Source organism: Phasianus colchicus, chromosome 2 (assembly GCF_987193195.1).
Source record: "Phasianus colchicus chromosome 2, bPhaCol1.hap1.1, whole genome shotgun sequence".
Lineage (NCBI taxonomy): Eukaryota > Metazoa > Chordata > Aves > Galliformes > Phasianidae > Phasianus > Phasianus colchicus.
The window spans coordinates 30,657,526-30,678,003 of record NC_143437.1 but is presented as its reverse complement, the minus strand read 5'-3'; the positions used below and the strand labels follow the sequence as shown (position 1 = coordinate 30,678,003).

Genomic DNA, 20,478 nt, shown 5'->3' with positions numbered 1-20,478 from the left:
GGAGTCAGAGTAAAAAGCTGTTGCTTACTCTAAGGGATCATGAAGACAGGAGTGTGTTGTTTTTCAGGTGTTAGGCTTCACAAAAAATAGCGTGGTCTATCCAGCATATTTCACAAAACTTTAGAAAAAATTTAACTGTCTGCATCATCAAGTTGTTTGCAACTTTCTTATTTAGGTTCACCTCAAGGTTATGGCTTTATCCAGTGACATTTCTGTTAGCAGAACTCACTGAGCACAGCTACCTGGGCTAGAAAACATATCCACTTTCGTTCACAGGAAAAGGAAAAATCTTTTCCTTTCTGAAGGGCTGAAGGCTTCAAAGCTTCATAAAACAGAAATGACCAGAAATTTTAGAGTGTTGGTTCCTTCCCAAAGCCAAAACATCTTAGCCAGCTCAAGGGGCTAAATTCAGGGCTTCCATTTCACAGAAGCAAAAAACTAACCACCAAACAAAAAAAACCCATTATAAACTAATTTGATTTCCCAGGTAACATGGGTTTATCCCAATCCTTTGTTGCTGTCCATACCAGTATTAACTGATGATTCTGATGCAAGCAGTACATATAACAAGCTGTGTTGATCTGTAGCTTTCAGATAAGTATCAAAGAAATGGAATCAATAATGACCCTAATAATTTAATAAGCCTTTCATATGAGGCCCTTAATTAGCACTTCTTAAGTGAAATGATGAGTGGAAGTTGCATACAGATATTATACAAGGAGAGAAAAGGTGCCACCTTTTACTTATGGGATGGAAAATTATGCACATCTGTCAGCCCAAAACTATCCTGAGAAGGACCTTCATCACTGACATGGAAAACGTAGAAAACGCATTTGCAGGGAGAAAAAGCAAGTCCAGTTGTCAAGAATATCAACATTCTGTATTTGCTTGATTCAGGAAGGATGCACAAGCTAGGAATACTGAAGTGGATGTGTAAGAAATACACATGCTTGCCTGCCACTGCCATGTGTTTTCTGCTGCAAATTATGGATAGTACAGATTATAAAAATATTTCACTTTGGTAGTCATTAACATAATTTGTTACTGCTGAGGAAACACGGTGCTGCAGTAGGTTTTCTCTTCCATCAGTGTCAGAGATACAACAGCCCAAATGAGGCAAATCCAAATTGAAACACATTAAAGGGGAATTACCATTTATTTCTGGGAAAAGAAGGAAATCACCTTTCCAAAGCCAGCAGTAGACTACAGTGATACAGAAGCCTTCCTGGCTTTGAGGTAAAATCTTTGCCCACTGCCTTCTCCAAAATCATTCTGAACGTTGAATTCTGCTTTGCTGAATCCTGTGTTTTCCTTGAGGAGCATCGCAGCTTATTCACCAGAGACAATACAGAGCACTAATCAGAGTTTTTGAATTTGGAAATACCAGCAAACTTGCAAACAAAAAAGCAGAACAGTGTAAAACAGCTGTGCTCATTGACTGTGCCAATTCAGGAATCTAGTGGTTGTAATAAAGCGGCTTGTATACATATTTGACATTATCCTTCAGAAGAAGGTGTCCAACTGGCATGGGAACTTTGCACCACTTTGGGCCCCTCTTCCAGATGGGCTTTGCAGATCTGACGGACCAGCGAGTCAGATACCTGTCAAAACAATACAAACGTATTTCAAGTTGAGACCAATCACAGAAAAACAGCTTTAGTCAAAGCAGAAGCTGACACTCATTTGCTTGCCTTTGCCTCTCCGCGTCTCTTTATGAAAGCAGTAATGATGAACAGGACTCTCTCAGTTCAAAAGGGAACCACTGAAAAGGACTATTTGTTTTGGAACTGTTGCACCTCTGCTGTACTGTAGCCACTGCCACCTGCCTGACTTCCAGTCGTGTGAAACGAATCAGGTGCAATCTCCAGGCTGCTGGCAAGTTGTCCACCTGTAGCTAACGCAGAGTGCCGAATCCCTTCATTGCAACTAGGTTTAAGAGTGAATCCATCCACTCTCTAGGTGTGATGTCATTTCAAGAGCTTGCCTCAATAAAGTAAACTGATTACAAAGGCCAAGTTCAGTGTAAAATAGTCTCCAGAAAAGAACTAGTTTGCTTTCAGTGGATCAATGGGTGTTTCTTTTCCACAGGATGGGATTCTGGCCCAGTCTTGCATTTTCATATGCTTGAATTTGCTTTAGCATTCTCTTTATAATACCATTCCAGTTTGCTGCTGTAGGAAGTCAGAACCTGCAGTGGAAGAGGTACTAAAATTGAATTTTCGCAACTGCAAATCTCTGTCCGGAGTAATGTCTGGCAAATATCCTCTGCTTTTTTACCATTTCAAGTTTTAGACTTGGCTTTGCAAACTGGCAGGGGATTTCAGATTCAGAATCGGTTACTGGAAATCTTACCCTGCGGCTGGGTGGCCTGGAGTTTTGTTAGGCTTTAAATCTTTTGCTACCAGTAGAGAGGGAACAGAGGTCCTTAGAGAAAGAAGAGTCTTTTCAGACAATAAAGATCCGAAGTAAAACCCCAGCATAATCTGCACAAACAATGCTCCAACAAATTAGAATTTGGAACAGTCTGATAAACTTTGTCCAGCAATGTTTGCATGCCTATGTTGAGTAATCCCATGGTCTTAATGTAACCTCAATCAGTCATCTTCTCCCCAAACAGCTTTGTTACCTTTCATTTGCATCATGCAAATTCGAGATATTAAGAACTTTGGACAGAGACCATGTAATGCATTTATTTGAAGGCATGTGGCAGATTCCCAGGAGCTACAAAGAAAGCTTGCTATGCCAGGCAGCTACATACTATGTAACAGCAACACATTTTCCTAGTACTTTTCTTCCCCAGCGATCCTGAACAATACAGTCTGAAAAAATGGATCACATTTAGAGGTTCCTGCCACTGAAATGAAACCACTTTCAAACTAGAAAGCTTTTACTTTCAGGAGTTTGTGATAGTTAGGATGGCAGGAGGGATTCAAAAGATGGTGTGGAACAAAGTTCAGTCAGTTTTTCTCACATAAATGCATTATATTAGCCCCTTTTGAATTTTAATGTTATGCTGCTGCATTAGTGGAATCCCTTATGTAACAATGTGAGGACAGGAAGTCAAAGAGACTCTTATCTCTCATTCCACACGTAAGGGGAGTTCAGAGAGACCAAACACAGGTCCCTACTTGGGAAAGAGCCAACGTAAGGCAGCTTTTTTTGGAAGAAGGAGTAGAGTTATTTGACAGGCACATGGGGCTGCATCTTCTCACACTTCCCTGTGAAGGGAAGTCTGTAGCACAAGTTTTAGTATCACAAGACTGCAGTTACAACAAAGGAAGAAAAAAAAAAATCTGAAATTGTTTTAATGCAACAATATGCCAAGTGCAGTTCTGGTCACGTGTTTGCATGTTTACAGGAAAGTGGTCCTGTGGTAATAAATGTTCTCACTGAGAGAGAAGCAAATGTGTGAATGCGAGATACACATCAATGCTGTATGCAGGTTTAGACAGACAGTGGCTTTTTAAGAAATCCCTCTGTTTCTGTGTGGGGGCTGGAAGTGCACACCCCAATTCTGCATAGGAAGGAGGATTTAGTAATGGCCTGATTTTAAAGCTTTTGTTATTTCTCCTTTGAGCAGGTCTAATCCAGCCCTCTGGTCCAGGCTTTTAGCTTCCTTTGGGGACTGCAGGCTGGGGCTTTTCATTGTTAGCTGAAACAGACAGTTGGACGCTTTCCCTTCCTGGAGCACATTTGCTTTTAGCACTTTTAATACTTGCTTTGTCCCAAACTCAAACTTGTCCTATTTTGCTTGCTGCTTTTTTTTAATTATTTTTATTTTTTTAAACCTTGATTCAGCAATATCAAAAGCCTGATGCCTGTGAGCACTCAGTCTACAAAGTTTCTTTTCCTCTTTTACTAACCCCAGTTCCTACTGTTTCACAGAATAGATTTCTTTTTTGTCCCCAAGAGTAAAAAGAATCCACAAAACTCATATGTGAGAGCTCCAAAGCCCAGCACACAGGACTTTCCTGTGAACTCTACTGTGCATGTAATCTAGTGTTTCAAGAAATCATGCACCCTTTTCTAGCCAAATCACCCAACTTTCCATTGCAGCGAGCCACCTGGTTTGTCTTGGGGAGCTTTTACAATAACCTACAGACATACACTGCCAGATGGTCTAAATTTGCTCAATCAGCTGAGGGTTGTCAGGACAGTCTCTGTGTGGATGCCAGATGCAGCTAGTGTCCAGTCTCCTAACCTGTTATCTCAGTATGCAGAGCTCTCATTCTGGACAAAGGAGGAAAGAAATGCAACCTCAGAGAGCAGCAACCAACCCTAGGGCTCTGTTTGCCACCTTGAGTGTGGTGGGATCCCAGAGAACAACCAAAATCCCTAGAATCCAGATACACAAGTGACTAGTTTGGACAAAGCAAGACGGAAATCTTGGTCACATTCCTATGAGTGGAAATGGCAATACTAAAATGCATGGAAAAAGCTGTAATTAGTCAGCTACAGTCACTGCAGTCACCTAAAATATCTGTGGTACATAGAAATCAGTTTCCATGGATTGTATTCCATGAGCAGGAAGGCCCCAAACCCTACCCACCTAGAGGCTGCTGCTTAACACCTTGAAATAAGCACAGAAATTCTATGTGCTGGGTAAGAGAAATTATCTACACATGGGGGACTGCAGCTCCGTGTTCAGCCCAAGTATGCTGGTGCGGTTCAAGGCTGAACTTCTGAACCCTCATTGAACTTTTTCAGTCCATCTCTTGTTTGGATTAAGAACAGAAGGCAGTGGGCTACAGACTGTGCAGGAAGCATTCTATCAAAGTGCTGGCAAGACTGCTTCCTCCCTGCCACATCCCTTCCCTTGACACTTCTTGGTTTTGCTCACCTGCAGCCACTCCAGCTCTTTGCTCTTTTGAATTCACATGCTATGCACACACAGTTTTCATACAGATGAGAGAAACCACAAGCTGCTGGAATGAAACACTGATAGCAGTGAAATCAGATTCTGCTCTGAGGGATGAGAGGTGTCTGCAGAGCCTGAGAACTTTATAATTCATGAGGAATTCATATGGAACCTGCTTCTTCCCTGACACATAGCAAATTCTCCAGTTCATGCGGAGGAAGGACTGACCTGGATATTAGCTGTGCCAATTTCTGTTCTTCCAGTACGAAGCTGAAAATGGAATAGTAACTGAGAACTTAAAATCACATACTCCACATGTACAGCATACTCTTGTTGACAAGAGTATGGATGACTCAGGGAACATGTGACATCCTTCAGTCCTTTGGAAGAGGGAACAACTTCTCATTATTGTACTTTAACCAACAATAGGGGCCTACCAGAAGAAAAAGAGTGGTATATTAACGTTAAGAAAACATCTAGATGATGGCCTGAACTTGGTGTCTGTTCTGGATAGTTAATCCACAATATCCATGCAGCAAACTTCATGCTGTAAACAAAACTGCTGACTTGTTCAGGTTTCCACTCCTGGAAAGCAAGTACGGAAGTGTGGCCTGGAGCTGTACTTGACAGCTTCCCAAATGGTTTTGGTGTGTGGTGGCCTGCACATACAACCCTGGAATCTGTGAACAGCCTGTCACTCCACAAAGTGTTTGTGTAATCCCTGAGAATGTCCTCCACCTCATGGGCTAGTGATAATGTTTTGTTGCTGCAGCACTTTACTAGAACATGCCAGGCTGGAGCACAAATGGACTCAAAAATAAGAAGTAACAACAGAAGTTATGAAAGGGAGAACTCAGACTGGGGCTGAGGGAACAAGCCTTGGCTACAAGTTTGCTTGTAGAATCAACCCTTGCAAACAGTGAAAGGCCCAGGCTGGGCCAAATAAATGAACCATAGGGACTAATTCTGTAATGACAGGCGTAATCTTCACTGGTTTCATGCCCCAGTTCTGTAGATAAATGTTATGAAAGAGAGGAAGAGGACAGTAGACTGAAGAGTTTATGGATGATGCAAAAACTCTGACAGCCATATTTCTAAAAAAGAGCCCACAGCAAATAAAGCAGTTAAGCAATAATATTCATGAGCTTTCATCATCAAAAACAAATCAGGCAGAATGTGAAAAGAAAGAACTAAATCCAAGAAATGAAGAATGCCACAGTGGGTCTTACCTGGACAGTGTTCCAAATGTAGGGAGTACAACAGAGAGCTGTGGAGTGCCCCTCAGTTAAATTCTGACCCCAACCTGTTCCACACATCACCCACCACCATGATGGCCAGAGCATGGCTCAAACTGGCATTCCACTTTCATGTTATACCTTCTTCTGCAGTTCCCCATCTCCTTCTCTATGTTACATTACATCCTGGATGATGGATGTGACCACATCCACTCTGTGCTAGAGCTGCACAACCAAGAACAAGCTGGGATCAGCAGATCCCTGCTTCCAAAAGCATTCTGCTCTTACTCTTGCATCCCAGAAACAGGTTAAGAAATGGGGTCAGCTGCCTGTCAAATGACGCAGTACGAAACAGGTAAATTCTTACCAATATGCAGACAATTCTGTGGCACGTAAGAGAGAATGTCTGAATTATGTACAATGGAGACAATAAAACCACTTCAGAAAATATAACAGTGATTCTACTTGTAAGCTGGTGCACAGAAAAGCACCTTCCAGAGAAGCAAGAAATCCAAACTTCACATCAATAGATCAACTGCAGGGCAGCATCCCTGATCCTTGTAAAAAGGGTGGTCAGGGCTTTCTAGAGAAGATAGAGAGCAGAAGAGTCTATTTCAACACTACACACAGAGCAGACCCACTGATGGTGGAACAAAGAAGCCATTATTGCAGGCTGAGTTGGAGAGTACATGGGCTGGTCAAACTAGAGCTAAGGAATGTACATTAGCTGTATTCTAGTCTTGGAAAAGCTTTAGCAAGTAGCCCAAGATGCAATCTAATACAACTGCATACTACATGACTGCTCATTTTCTCCCCATTGGCATTCCCAGGGCTACAGTAGCAGTGCAAAATAAAGCAGTTATTTCTCATTTAAACAGAAATAAAGACAACTACAGCAGTCAACACAGGGATCTCAAGAAAAGCTCAATGTCAAAGATTTGGAAATTATATCACCTAGTTGTTCAATACAGCACCTACTATGATAGGCTACCTGTGCTTGAAAACCCAGCAGGCCTCAAATGCAGTGAAGAGACCGGCTCAGTTAGGTGGGCAGTCCTGGTATTATGACAAACAGGATTGCAGGATGACCTGATCAGGTTCTCATGGCACTGAACATGGCAGCTTGCTTCACACACATGGTCCAGCCCAATTCTGCCCCTGCTGGCTCACTTGCATTTGGAGTCACCACATGTTGAGTTTGTCCCCACTTACTATGGCCTTACAAAGACTTTAAGAATGGTTAAGGGAATGTAAGCTTGGACAAGTCATATACAAAGGAAACTTACAAGAATAACTCTGTCTTCATTCCTCAAGTAAGTATTGGTTGAAAGCCTACAGCATGCACAGGTACCCTTCCAACCTTGCAGGGCCACCCTGCCCCTGTAGGGCAAGAGGAAGGAAGTAATTAATGTCTCCTGCTTCAACCAGTGCCAGCTACGGTTCCACAGAACAACGTGGAAAGTCTAGGAAGGGGCAGGCATAGCTAAAACTCACAGAGGCACACTGGATAAGATTTCCAAGGAGATACAGATTTTCCCCTTTCAGTAGACTGAGAAGTTAATGTTGTAAAGGGCCACAGATGCACTCCTGAAGTACCCCTACACTCTATCCTGGCTCCAGGACTTCTTTAGTTCCAGCTCCACTACCAAAGCTTCCAATCAAATTTCTTGATCTCTTCCATTGTCTCCATTCAGACCCCAAAGACTGCCTATTTCACTGCTGTTTCATCTCCTCAACAATAGCTTTGTTCTTTTCCTCAACCGACTGCAATCTGCTTGTTACATTCTCTTGCTGGAAAGAAAAAAATCATGCGGTGTAAGGAGGGACTAGCAATACAACAGGGAAGGTGTGTATATTAATCACTAATTAAAATCTCTTAATTTTAGAGGTGGAGGCACCTGCTTCCATGTAGAACATACCTTGAAGTATCTTTTATTCTCATAAAATTCTAAGACACAATTTATAAAATTCAAGGCATTAGACCTGGAGTACTGGTGCGATTCCAGCAAGATACAGGATTTATCATTTCCTGTCTCGACCTGCTATGCAGGGTTGCTATGTGAATGCTAACTAGATAACGTGCTCCACCCCACAGCTGCTGGATAGAAGCAGCAACTAAAGAATCCCAAACACTTTTAAGATACAGGAACAAAGAGTCAAAGTATCTAATGGAAACAAGGCTGCACCAAATGTAGAGTCCTCCAATTTGATTCTCCCCAATACTCAGTGCACAGCCTGCCAGCATCTCAGGGACATTTCCAAGGGCCTGCCTCAGGTCTCCACTGCAGAGCATCAGACCTGAAATGCAGGAAGGAGTCTCTGACTGCCCCAAACCCTGAAGCCTAAGCTCTCCCAGCAACAGCCCCATGGCCTCTGGTAACCCCATAGCTTGCTAATGCAGGGTTCATAAACCGCTCTGACATCCCCATGGAAACAGAGTGTGAGGCCATAAACAGGGGATTAGCACCTCCTAACGCTGAGCAAAGCACAGAAGGCGACAGCAGCCTTTCGGTTTGCCCCCAAAGGCCAGGGGCCATTCAGTCCTGGGAGGGGGAAGACAGCCCGTTACACAGGAAGGGCAGGCTGAGGACGAATCACAGCTTGCAGTCAGAAAGGGCAAATGGAGATAGAGCACAGTAAAACAAGCTCCTGTCAGGCCCTTGCTAGCTGCTCACCCCAACACATTTCTGGTACCCATCCTGAGCACTCTTTTGTCCTAAGTGCAGTTGGGGGGCGGTCACTGAAAGGCTGAGAGAGAAGGGACTCTTTATTCTGGACACAAGAACGCTCAGAGAGATCTTATCAGTGCTTATAAATACCTGAGAGGAAGGTATAAAGAAGGCAGCCAGGCTCATCTCTGCGGTGCCCAGCAAAAAAAACAAGAGGCAACGTGCACAAATTGAAAAAAAATGTCATCCATATTTAAGAAAGTACCTTCTTAACTGTGAGTGGTTGAACTCTGGAACTAGTTGCCCAAAGAAAATGTGAATGGTCTATCCTTGGAGATATTTAAAATTTGGCTGGGCATTCTTGGTTAATGAGCAATAAGTGACCCTGCTTGTGCAGAAGGTGAAGACTAGTCTCCACAGTACCTGTCCAACCTCAACTGCTCTGTGATGCTGTGACTCCATTTCTGTGGCAGCCTTTCCTGTCTCTGCCCTACTGAATATTAATGAACAGGAGGCGAGTGCAGCTGAAGAAAGGAGGGCAGACTGATGTGTGAAATTCATCCTGTGGGGATACACTGATTGAACGAGATGCAGTTTGTCCTTAAAAGTCTAATGAAAGTACTTCATGATAGTAGACACGTATTCTTTATAAGACCTGTTGTGTAACGCATGTACTAGCCAGTTATAAGGAACTGCTTTTTCTCTTCTAACCTATTCCTGAAAAAGAGAGACATGGAAAGACAAGACTATTCACCTGTTCAACTTGGGTTTCCTGGGAACATGCCCTTCAGGAAGTAGAGGCCTGTGGTTTGGCAGCAAACCTGGGATAGAAAAAGAAAGGTGTGAGAATACTTTACAGTGCCTTTGTTGCATCTATAGCATCTACAAGTTACTTATACCTCATAAGCCAGGCAACCCAGATCCCTACTGCTAAAACACAACTAGAACAGAAAAAGTATTTATTCTTTCTTTTGCCATTGCTGAACCTGCACTCTAGCCACAGATTAGTTAGGAGGTTCTGATGTACACACTGAGAGGAAACAGATGCTAAAGACTTAGGCTCACCAAAGAGGCTTTTTGAGAGGACATAAAGCATTGAAGTCCAATCAGATTCCACTTTCAGGATGAAAATTTGACTATTAAAATCTTCAGTCCATTTAACTTGGATAATACTCAGACTGTGTTAACCTGGGATCTGCTCCCAGTTAAAAACAAAGATCTTCCCAAGGCAGATAGGAGACAGGTACATTAATGGGTAGAAGATCAAGCTTATGCTAAGACATGTCACTTCAGAAACTGGCATTTAATCATTAGTTACTATAGACTGAGATATTTCTCACATCCTTCAGCAGTGGTAGACTCATCTAGAGGAGTAAATATCTACTACTGAGGTAGGAACCAAGACACAAAGAAAGCAGAGCAAGTAGTTTCTTTCTGGTCAGTCATCCTGTCCCAGTACTTGGTGCACGATGGGTTTGCTAACTACACACTGAAATCTCACCAACATACGAATTGGGTGAGAGAGCCCTTTCATGGGGCTCTATACCCTGCACTAAAGATGCTGTCTGAAGGAGGAGGTGAGGTACCTGCACGGTGTGCCATCTGCACACAGGCAGCAATCTTCTTGTGCTCCTCCAAACAGAGGCCTGTGATCCTTCGTGGCAGCATCCCTCCGTCAGAACGAATAAACTGGCTCAACAGCAAGACATCCTGTAGAAGCAAGAAAAGGGCAAAAGCAATGTATTATAGCTCCTTTAATTGCCGTGATTTTAGGTGTTGTGGTAATCCTCACGCTGTGTACTGAATTCAATACAAAGCAAACCAAAACAAAGCATACTTCCCACACATCTCAGATGCAGCTTGTCAACAAGTGAGTTTTGCGAGCCATCGCTTTGCCCGTCAGCTTAACTAAGTGAGGTCACTAACATGGTCTGAGTCTTCCCTTGACTTCACTACTGTAAACACATGATGTCAGCTGCAATCCCTACTACTTCACTGTCACTTGCTCCAAGATTCTGGCTAAGATAATGTGTCCTAGGTACTGAGGCACAGTTACACAAGACCTGCAGATGGACAGTGTTTACACAACTTGAAACGCCATTACAGCTGCTATCCTAAAGGTCACAGATACGTTAGATCACCTCTGGCCCTTTCCTTGTTCCCCTCAGAGCAGGACTGTTCTCTGGTATCTATTCTTCAAACTTTTGTTCAGTTTCCCATGGTAGAACTTCCCTCATGTCTCTCTGGAGGGGTGGAGAACAGGGAAGCAGTCCAAAATCTCGCACGAAGAAGCTTGTTGTAAGAAAAGAACATGTGCCGATAGGAAAGACCTAATAGAATAAATCACTGCTTTCAGTTCTTTGCCTGTGTATGCATGCATTAGTCAGAGATGTTAGAGCCACACTGCATAGAAGAAGCATTCAAAACATACTGAAGGTTTGGCTGAGATTCAAGGATCATTTAGATTAAACTGCTGTTGACCTTCTTAATTAAGAGCTCTAGAAATGTAAAGCACTTTTAATAAAAACAAAATTAAAGAAATCTCTAGAATCAGATATTATCACAGGTCTGAGATTACAAATTCCTAAGCACAGCAGCAACAGCTGTTGCATGAGTGTTCCATTAACTGTACATAGTAAACCAGTCCAGCTCTTCACTTCCACACGCACCACCACTGCTAGTGCACTCTCAGACCAACATAGGCAGGTCCCCTTGACGTGCTGATGTCTGCATAAGTTGGCCCAAAGTGCGTCTAGGGCCTCTGTCCTTGTTTTTCTCCATCTGTTCACAGACTTGTTGCTAACTGAGAGTTTACTTCTCCATTACTGTAAACATGTTCATAGTTGAAGTAGCTGGATCACACAGAGATAGCTCACAGGCTGGAAGGGACGTGACAAAAGACACTTCAACATGCTGGGAATTCAAACCAGGTATATCAGCACTTGGTAGTCTTCTGCCTGTTTGAGGCAGACCTTCTCCCACTCCACATCTATACTATTTTACAAAAAGCTCCCTGAAACATTTCTAGCTTCACTTACTGCCATTGCAAAGACATACAATCACAAGCGGAATAAAAATGGGCATTCAGAAACTAGAGCTACACTGGATTTATAAATCCATACCTACTGCATGACACCAGTTAAGCTCTGCAGTGAGTTGCCAGAATTCAGTACAACTTTCTAGTAATAACCAATTCTGCAATATGAGATGCTGTTATACAAATGCTGCCATCAAAAATCCAGATGTTTATTTTCCCCCAATCCCATCCTCACTACCATGATCATGACAAACAATTTCCCTCTTCCCTAGCTCCCTTTCTACCAACTAACACGATCAGGCTGATTTTCAGATCCATCTCCTTCATTTTATAAATACAAAATGACTTATCATTCACCATCCACGGTGATGTTGTATCATAAGAATAACATAGCTGAGCAACGAGCAGGAACTCTCAAGAGGCCATCTGTGGATAAAAGGGAAGAGAAGTGTCTTCGGTCCAGCCAGTACACTGCCTTGCCAATGAGAACAGTAACCAGGGGATCAGTTGGTGCCAGCTGCGTTGGTGGAAGTTGGGCGGTGGCCAGCCAAGCAGTCCAAGGGCACTGACTTTCAGCCACTCCTGAAATGCACTGGATTGGATCCAGGAAACCTAAACAAGACTCCATCCCTTTTTCCATCTTCCTTAGCTACCCAGTTCTCCAAATCACCAACACCTCAATTTGCCAATTAGCACAAATATACCACATCCTTAAGTGAGAAAGGGCCGTTCAGCTCAAAGTGCCTAAGAAATGAAAAACTTCCTAGGCTTTTCTACTAGCCTGCATTACTCTGTGGGAAAGAGGGAAAAGGGAGATGATGGCAAGTTTAAGGCTGTTCCAGTCTTTGCTACAGTGAAAGTCTAAGGAGGCAACAGGCTCTAATGAAGGGTGTGTGTGGTCCAAGTGCTTTCTCATATTACCACCACGCCTCATGGAGTCACAGGGTTGTTATCAAATATTTCCATGCAAAGGGGGGAGGTGAAAAGTAAAGGGAGATAGTGCTTCTTCTCCCACTGGAAAAAAATATCAGGAAAATTCATTCTTTGTTATTATCTCTGAGCAACAGTGTCACCAGCTGACCAGCTCTGTGTGGCAGTCATTTCTCAAGTGAAATCACCTACGTTCTAATTGCCACAGCTTCAAATCACACTCATGCCATTTGGCTTAAAATGCTGCATGCTCGACAGAAGGTTCGTCCGTTTCTGAAGATTCCCACAATTAACGGACCAGGTGCCTGGTCTCCCATTGTAATCACACAGATGCATCTTACCACTGGGAGAAAGCAGACAGGTACAGCCAACTTTATGGGGCAGCTGTGGAGGGAAGTGTGCAAGTACGTAGAAGAGTCAAAGAAAAAAATATGTCTGGCAAGTTCTCATGGTGCCGTCATGTTCCATGAAATTCACATTCTGTGCTAATGGACAGCCAAGCCTGTAACCACAGCTTTGCTTTAATCATTGGACAGCTCCCATGAGGCTGGACCCAGATTCCCACCCCTGTAATCTGCAGCATTTGATGAAAACAACTTGGATTGAATTAATCTAGGGCTAACAGGCAAATTTTGCAGTTCAGTTTCCTCTAATTGCTGCTAAAGCAAGATGACATATTTACTGCCTAACTCAGACTAATGATGGTTGAAGATAAGGAGAAAAAGCAAAAAAAAAAAAAAAAACAACAAGCAGCTTAGCCTTCACCTCTAAAAGGTCTGGGTAAACTTGCTATCCATTCACAATAATGTGCTATACATAGCGTTTTGTTTAGCAAGTGAAATGCAGAGGCATCTCTGCATTTTACTATCTACAGACAATCTGAAAAGCAATGCCCTTGACGAGTAATATGCAATTCATTAAAACCTTCACTTACCACAAAAAGATTTGTCTGCGTAGCCAAATTACTACTGGATTGTACCAGCCAAGTCATTATTTCCAGTTACACAAGAATATACTTCTTCCTTTCTCTCTTACTCCTGGGAGCTCGACACAATCCACTAGATATTTTGTAAGAAGACTGCAGATTTCAACCCAACTGCCTGACAACGATCAAAATAATTTTATTTTTTAAAATCTCCAATGGCTACAAAAAATAAAAAATAAAATCAACTCTCAGTTTTTAATGGATAGACACACTCAGATCACAAACTGTGGGAATTTGTGCCTTGGACCCTTTTATCCTGAGCCTCAGCAGAGACTAAGGACTGAACTGGCAAAGACAACTGCAGCTCTCCACACCAAAGCTGAGGCAAGTTGGAATCACGACCCGAGAGCGCTCACAATGCCTGTTTGGTTGATTAATAACTTAGGAGACATTGGTCCCCCAGTTCTCCGACAGCTAAAGTAACTCATTATGCCACTACTTTAGACTGTGCTAGTTGCCCATCACAAAAGAAAAGTCCTATGAGGTCATATTACTCAGCTCCCTCAGGGGCTAATTCAACACTTCCCTTTTCATAGTGCCTTATTCATTCCAATTACAAGCGTCCCAAGCAAAAAAGCTCACACTTTCCCTTCTGTGCAACTGACTGATCTCAGCTTATCAATCTCAAAAGAACCACTGTGATCCATCTATTCTAATCTCTTACCAAACACAGGTTATAGTTTATGCTTTATAAACTAGCCTGTGTCTTTAACAAAAATAGCTGTTCTCGATTTACTGTCTTTTAGGATAATTCAACCACCAGCGAGTAAATTGTGCCACCATTTAATTACCCACACAGTAATGTGTCTGCCCTTTATTGTTTGAGCACTTCAAGATTCTGCTAGTCATCACTGCTGTAGCATAGAAAAATAGCAGAGAGCTTTTGTGCAGAAAAGGGAGGTTTTATTCACCTTAACATTTAAAAGCCCATAAATTCTCAACTGGCATCCAAAGATATAATAAACTTATTCAAGCAGAAGAGGTGATCTACTCCAGAACTGAAACTTTCCTAGTTCACATCAGCCCTGTGGAGGAATAGCTCTAAATACTGAGGCAGGAACATGCTACAACTTGGATATGCTAGTCTGTGCTACTATCTTCAGCTTTTTGTCCACATTCTCTTCTGCTCTGCAGCAGATGTATATACTGGATGTATATACTCAGAAACATAAACATTCAGAAACTATGCAACAGTCAGGATGGACAGGTATCTAGGATTTCTTGATTTTTGGGAACAGTCTCAACAATGATTCTAAATACTCTGGATGCAGATCTCTTCTCACATTTGGTTTTCTCTTCCCTCTATGCTGACCAGCAGAAACCAGGATCTAAGAATCAAACTGAACTTCAGTATGGAAGAAATGCATAATCTTCATTCACAATAAAAACCCAGGTAACATTTGACTAAGTCTACTTCTAATCCTGGAACACAGTCTCTACACTACACTATCTAAAACCAATGCTTTGGATCTCAGTGGCTGTTACATCTTTGCGCAACTGAGTCTACTACTGCCAACAGCAGTAGAAAATGTCTTCATACTAATTTCCAAGATCTGATCCTCCACAAGAGCTCATTTCAATCCTGAGCATCAGTTAATAAGTTCTCTGGAGCTCCTAATGCGAGACTCATGGAATACTTGCTAGAAATCTGTAGAGCAGCTAACTAACAATCCTACTGACTCCTTATATTTACTTGCAGGTAACACTAAATTACCCCTTGAAAACCATTTTCCAGTGTGACTGGTTTACTTCAAACACAGGTAAGTTCAGCAACCATGGAGAAGTGCGTCTTGCAAGAAATCCCTGCATTCAAACATGGTAACATAACACAAATTAGATCTGTTTTTCCAGTACTTTCCATACACTAGTGGTATCTACCATTTCTCCTTACTTATTCTCACCTGCAAATTCAGCATATTTTAGCTTATCCAGATTGCTCAGAAACCAGAATGTAAAACACTAAGCACGCTGCTGCACCTTGGGGCTACATGCAAGCCAGGCCTACTGCTCTGTACCTAATTCGATGCTTAAATTATTTCTATTGCTTAAGTATGTATCTGTTTAGGTTTTTTTTTCTCTGTTGCCTTGCAGTAGTCATTTGCAAGACTGTCATTAGTACCCAGATATCCAAACAGTTTTTCATTTCTGCACGCACGTGAGCAGCTCAGTCATTCTGTAGCTAACAGGGCTTTCAGTTTCTCTCACATTAATGGTCTTCCTTTCTCAAAAGTATTTATTTTCCTCCAGATGTATTTGTATCTCTTTCACCCTAATCCTACTGGCATTAACTTGTTCTGACTTCTCTGTTACTTAATCTTAGTAACAGGATGTTCTTGTCTGGTTTTCTTTTCTGATTCCAGCACTGGTATTTTAGGGTGGTGGGAACACTTAGCTCTTTTATGACCTCTGTGTTTAAATGACCTCTGGTGAGGCTACATTTGGTGTCTTCTACCTCACACTCTCTATTCTGTGGTGCTTTTGCTTTAAAGAATTACAGAATTTCCCCTCCATCTTCCACTTTTAGTGTTATTAATATTCTCATTATCATTTCCCGCAAAAGACATCAATCAATATCTGTTTTTTTCTGTTGCTAAAGGGAAAGGGAAGTAAGCATGTGTGCTCTACCTCATATCCATCAAGAACTTTAGAGTTCTTAAGTTCTTTAAGTTACTACCTTAGTGGACAGTGATCCAAAATGAAACCATGGTGCTCGAATACACAATTGATTTAATCAAGTTTTTTGGTCTCTCTGGAGTTACAACAGGCTTGAATCTGATACCTTAATATTGCATTCCAGTTCCATTCACCTAGAAGTGCAATGCTGAAGGAGAGCTAAGCATGTTAGAAATACAGGCTCTAGGATCAGATGGTCAGCAGTAATGGGCACATGCATAATTCCAAACCTCCTACTTGATATGAAGAAATCCCCACCCTCCCTTTTTTTTTTTTTCCAATGAACACGATCAGCCAAGGCAAGCAATTACTACGTAGTAAGCTATTCTTGTTACAATCAAGGGAAGTAGAGATGGAATTGCCTATTTTTACTACACCCAGGGAAAGAAGAAAGGGGGCAGGTTGTGCAGTACACTACACCCGAGAGCAGTATTTATCCACCTGTGGGGAATACTATTTCATTAAACTTACCACATAATCGTACTTATGCTTCAGGTTCCAGCGACAGATAGGACACTGGCCAGAGGGGTTAGGAGGCGTTGGTGTTTCAGCATCCTCTATAATTTTCCCTTCAATCTAAGAAACAATTCAAAGAATACAGTGAATGAGCAAAGATTCCATAGTACAGGCACCTAACTTCCTCTGTGACTTGAGGAATATCTTTCATCAAGTCTACAATGTGCTGACCAGTATTGCACAGATGTAAGGGAGACAGGATTTGCATTATACAACTCACTCATATATACGTACAAATTGAGCACTTTGGGAATGCAAAGACAATAGGTATAAAAGAAAAGAGGCACAGAAAACCATTTGGTAAATTCTTATATATATTTTATTCAAATCTAAACTAGTACACAATGTGAAGTTCTCATTCTGGCTTGAATTCCATTTATTGTGGTATTCCTCTGAACGACTATGCCTTGCAATTGTAGCAATCTGTTTTAGCCAAAAGCCCTAAGTATTTTTGCTGAGAATGAGAGTAGCAGAGAGTAGCAGATGCATGCTGTGAGCCAAAACACGCATAGGCTTGCTGGATTATAAACCACCAACAGGGAAAATTATAAGGAAAAATCAGACAGGAGTGTTGGGAAATGTCTGTTGTGTGCTTTTTTCTTTCTTTTTAAAATTATTTTTAAAATTAAACTAATATTTTTTCTAGTTTAATTCCTTTGGGAGACTATTTTACAACCTTTTCCTCTGTCAATACAAAAAGGTGACATATAACACACAAATTTTCTTAACTTTCTTAAAAGTAGCATCCCAAGAAATGTAGAAGGTGTGCGTAGGAGGAACTTGAGAAATTTGTTTTCTAAATGTAGATGTTAGGAATATGATGTCTATATAAACGTGCACATCTTTTTTTTGAGGGCTTATATGAATAGAAGCAAGAGCTATCAACTTGCAGCTGAATGGACAGAAAAGACAAAAAAGACGACGTCAGTTTTTCTTCAAAATGTTCTGGAAGAAGAAAATTTCTGGTCAAGATTAAAACCACATATGGAACACCAACTGCTAGGGTCAAATAGTTCAAGTAACATAGAGTTTAAAAAGAAATCCCAAATATCTAATTAAAGTTTCCCATACTGTGGATGAACACAACTTTGCTTTTAAGAAAAAAAAAAGCTGTTTTATTTTGAATTGTCATGTTTTTTTTTTCTTACCAGGTTTTCAGATCCAGAACTTGACATTTTCTCTAAGTATGTGTGGGACACTGATATTCATCTGAAATGCCATGGTATAAGATATTACACCAAGCATCTTTCTTGTCTAGTGATGGCAAATGGGTAGGTTATTTGTGGCTGAAGCATCTCTGTACCTCAAAAAGAGGGAATACTCTCAATTTTTACTTAAGACTTCTTCTCTCACAATTTCAACAGAAAGTTTTACAATAATAATAATATATTAATTATATATATATATATATATATAAAATACAGGTCAGTATCTACTTTCCATTTGTTGGTAAAGTGATTTCTGGGGAAGCCAGTCCGATTCCCTCAGAGTCTCATTGATTCTTGCCAGTCTGGCTTCACACTGTACTTTGACTATAACTTCATCTTAAAAGTGAATGAGAAAAAATATAATCAGAATGCTATGTCAGATTTTCTTGACATCAATTTCAACACACAGGCTTGGGTAATTATTGACCACTACCTGAGGGCTATCATATTGTTAAGCCGCTGAGTTATTATTCTTCTGTTACAGAACTGAGAATGAGTACAAAGGCTTGACATTCTCAGTATGCTGATGAATTCTGAATTCCTTTAGGGTTCATTCATCTGGCTCATGTACAACACTTCCTTCGATACTGATTAAAGATAAGAGCTCACAGGAAGATGAGCACGCAGATGGATAAAGAAAAACCTGATGTTGAGCTCATAGGAAAAATGGAGTGACCAGAGGATACGCTGAGAAATGCATCAACCCCTCAGTTGATCAATTTACGCTATTTGTTACATGATTTTCTCATTTATGAGCAAGGATGAATCATATGTTGATGCATTATTACTGATGCATATTATGCAGCAGAAGTATCCAGATCTTCCCCATGATACACAAAGACACAGGAAATTGAGACTTCTTTTTTTTTCTAGAACACTCTGCTAGTGTAAAAAGTTATACATATAAAATATAAATAACCTACTCCATTCAAGCCTCAAACATGACAGTGTCCGCAAACCCAAAGATGACACAAAGGAAACTCAGATTTTTAAATGTATAAACAGTCAGTTTTTGTCCATTTCACTAGGGAGGAAAGAAAAAGTCCCTTCAATCCTTATTTATATATAATTCCTACTCTACTCTCCCAATGATATTTAAACACTTCAAAGTATCTGTACTGTCTGTCTTCAAGACACATATAGTTACTGGCATACATAATATGAGCAGAATAATTGAATTTTGCTTCCCACCCTTATTTATTTCAGTACTTTTTCTGAACACCAACAATTCTCTTGATAAAGTACAACAGATCAGATGGCATAAATCAAGCAAAATGCTAACTCTACTGCTTCGGCATTTTTCCTTCATATATTATAGCTGAGAAAATGCTCTTTTTTTAATCAGATATCTCAAAACCTGTTTATTTTCAGAAGCAATATTCATGGGAGTATTTAGAGTCTTCCTTTTGACAACAGCTCTTTCACTGAATTTTTTTCTCACTGGACACATTACGAAAGGCAACCTTAACATCATGAGCAGCCGCTAAGGCACATACTGTGACTAACAAACACAACGCACATCAAAGGCAAGCAGCACATGTGTCATACAGCAGGCACTGAACAGCTCTGCACTCAGGCAAACTTTTACCATGCCTGCTCATGCTAACCATGGGGCTGAGATAACATCAAGTGTCAGGGCTCCCAGTTTTATCGGTTATTACCACACAAGATGTCTGGGTAGCTCTGACTGGAGCCCTCCATCACCTCACCAGCATCAGGGTGACGACCCGGGCTTGCTGTGGCCAAAGCATTCCTGTGGCCAACCGGCTTAACTACACTTGTAACGCTCTCCTTCCTTTGTTTGGCCTTCACAGGCTGCGATGTCGTTTGGGCAGAAAGCCGACCCTTTCACCCTCCCCTTTTGGAGCCAACAGGCTTATTCCCTACTGCAGAAAGGAGAATTAACAGCGTGAGCTGCTATTGGGAAGAAGTAGGGGCAGAGACTTACTATGGTCGTGTTGCCTTCAGTCACTTCCACGACTACAAAAAACAAAAATAAAGGAGAAAAAGACAAGAAAACAAAATGAGACTCATTTCTCCTTTAAAAAAGTTAAAAAAGAAAAAAGCAGTAGGTGGCGGGGTGGTGGCGAAACAGAGCAATGTTCCATCGCGGTGAGAGACCAGAGCGAGAGGCAGCCCGGGGACCGGAGCGATACAGAATGATCCCGGAGCACTGTCCCGACCCCCGAGCAGCCCTCCGTGGACGGCCACTCCTGCACTCACCCTCCCGGAGGGTTCTGGCCGGTGGTGAAACCCAGCCGCTCCCCCAGAGCCCGGCGAACAGCCGCCTGAACGCCCCGCGCAGCAGGCTGGGTGCCGCCATCTTGTCGTCGCCCTCGCTGCCGTCACTCCCGCTTCCGCCGGCGG

General features: G+C 41.7%; 1 protein-coding gene across 1 annotated transcript; it reads right to left on the bottom strand.

Moving 5' to 3' along the window:
- Positions 1-1,137: 1,137 nt before the first annotated feature.
- Positions 1,138-20,475, bottom strand: MRPS18A (mitochondrial ribosomal protein S18A). The gene is made up of 6 exons (XM_031593727.2): positions 20,335-20,475; positions 20,060-20,091; positions 16,859-16,963; positions 10,349-10,472; positions 9,517-9,583; positions 1,138-1,601 (listed from the first exon to the last, which is right to left on the bottom strand). The coding sequence occupies exons 1-6, from the start codon at positions 20,432-20,434 to the stop codon at positions 1,457-1,459; spliced, it is 573 nt and encodes a 190-aa protein (XP_031449587.2). The 5' UTR covers positions 20,435-20,475; the 3' UTR covers positions 1,138-1,456.
- Positions 20,476-20,478: the final 3 nt, after the last annotated feature.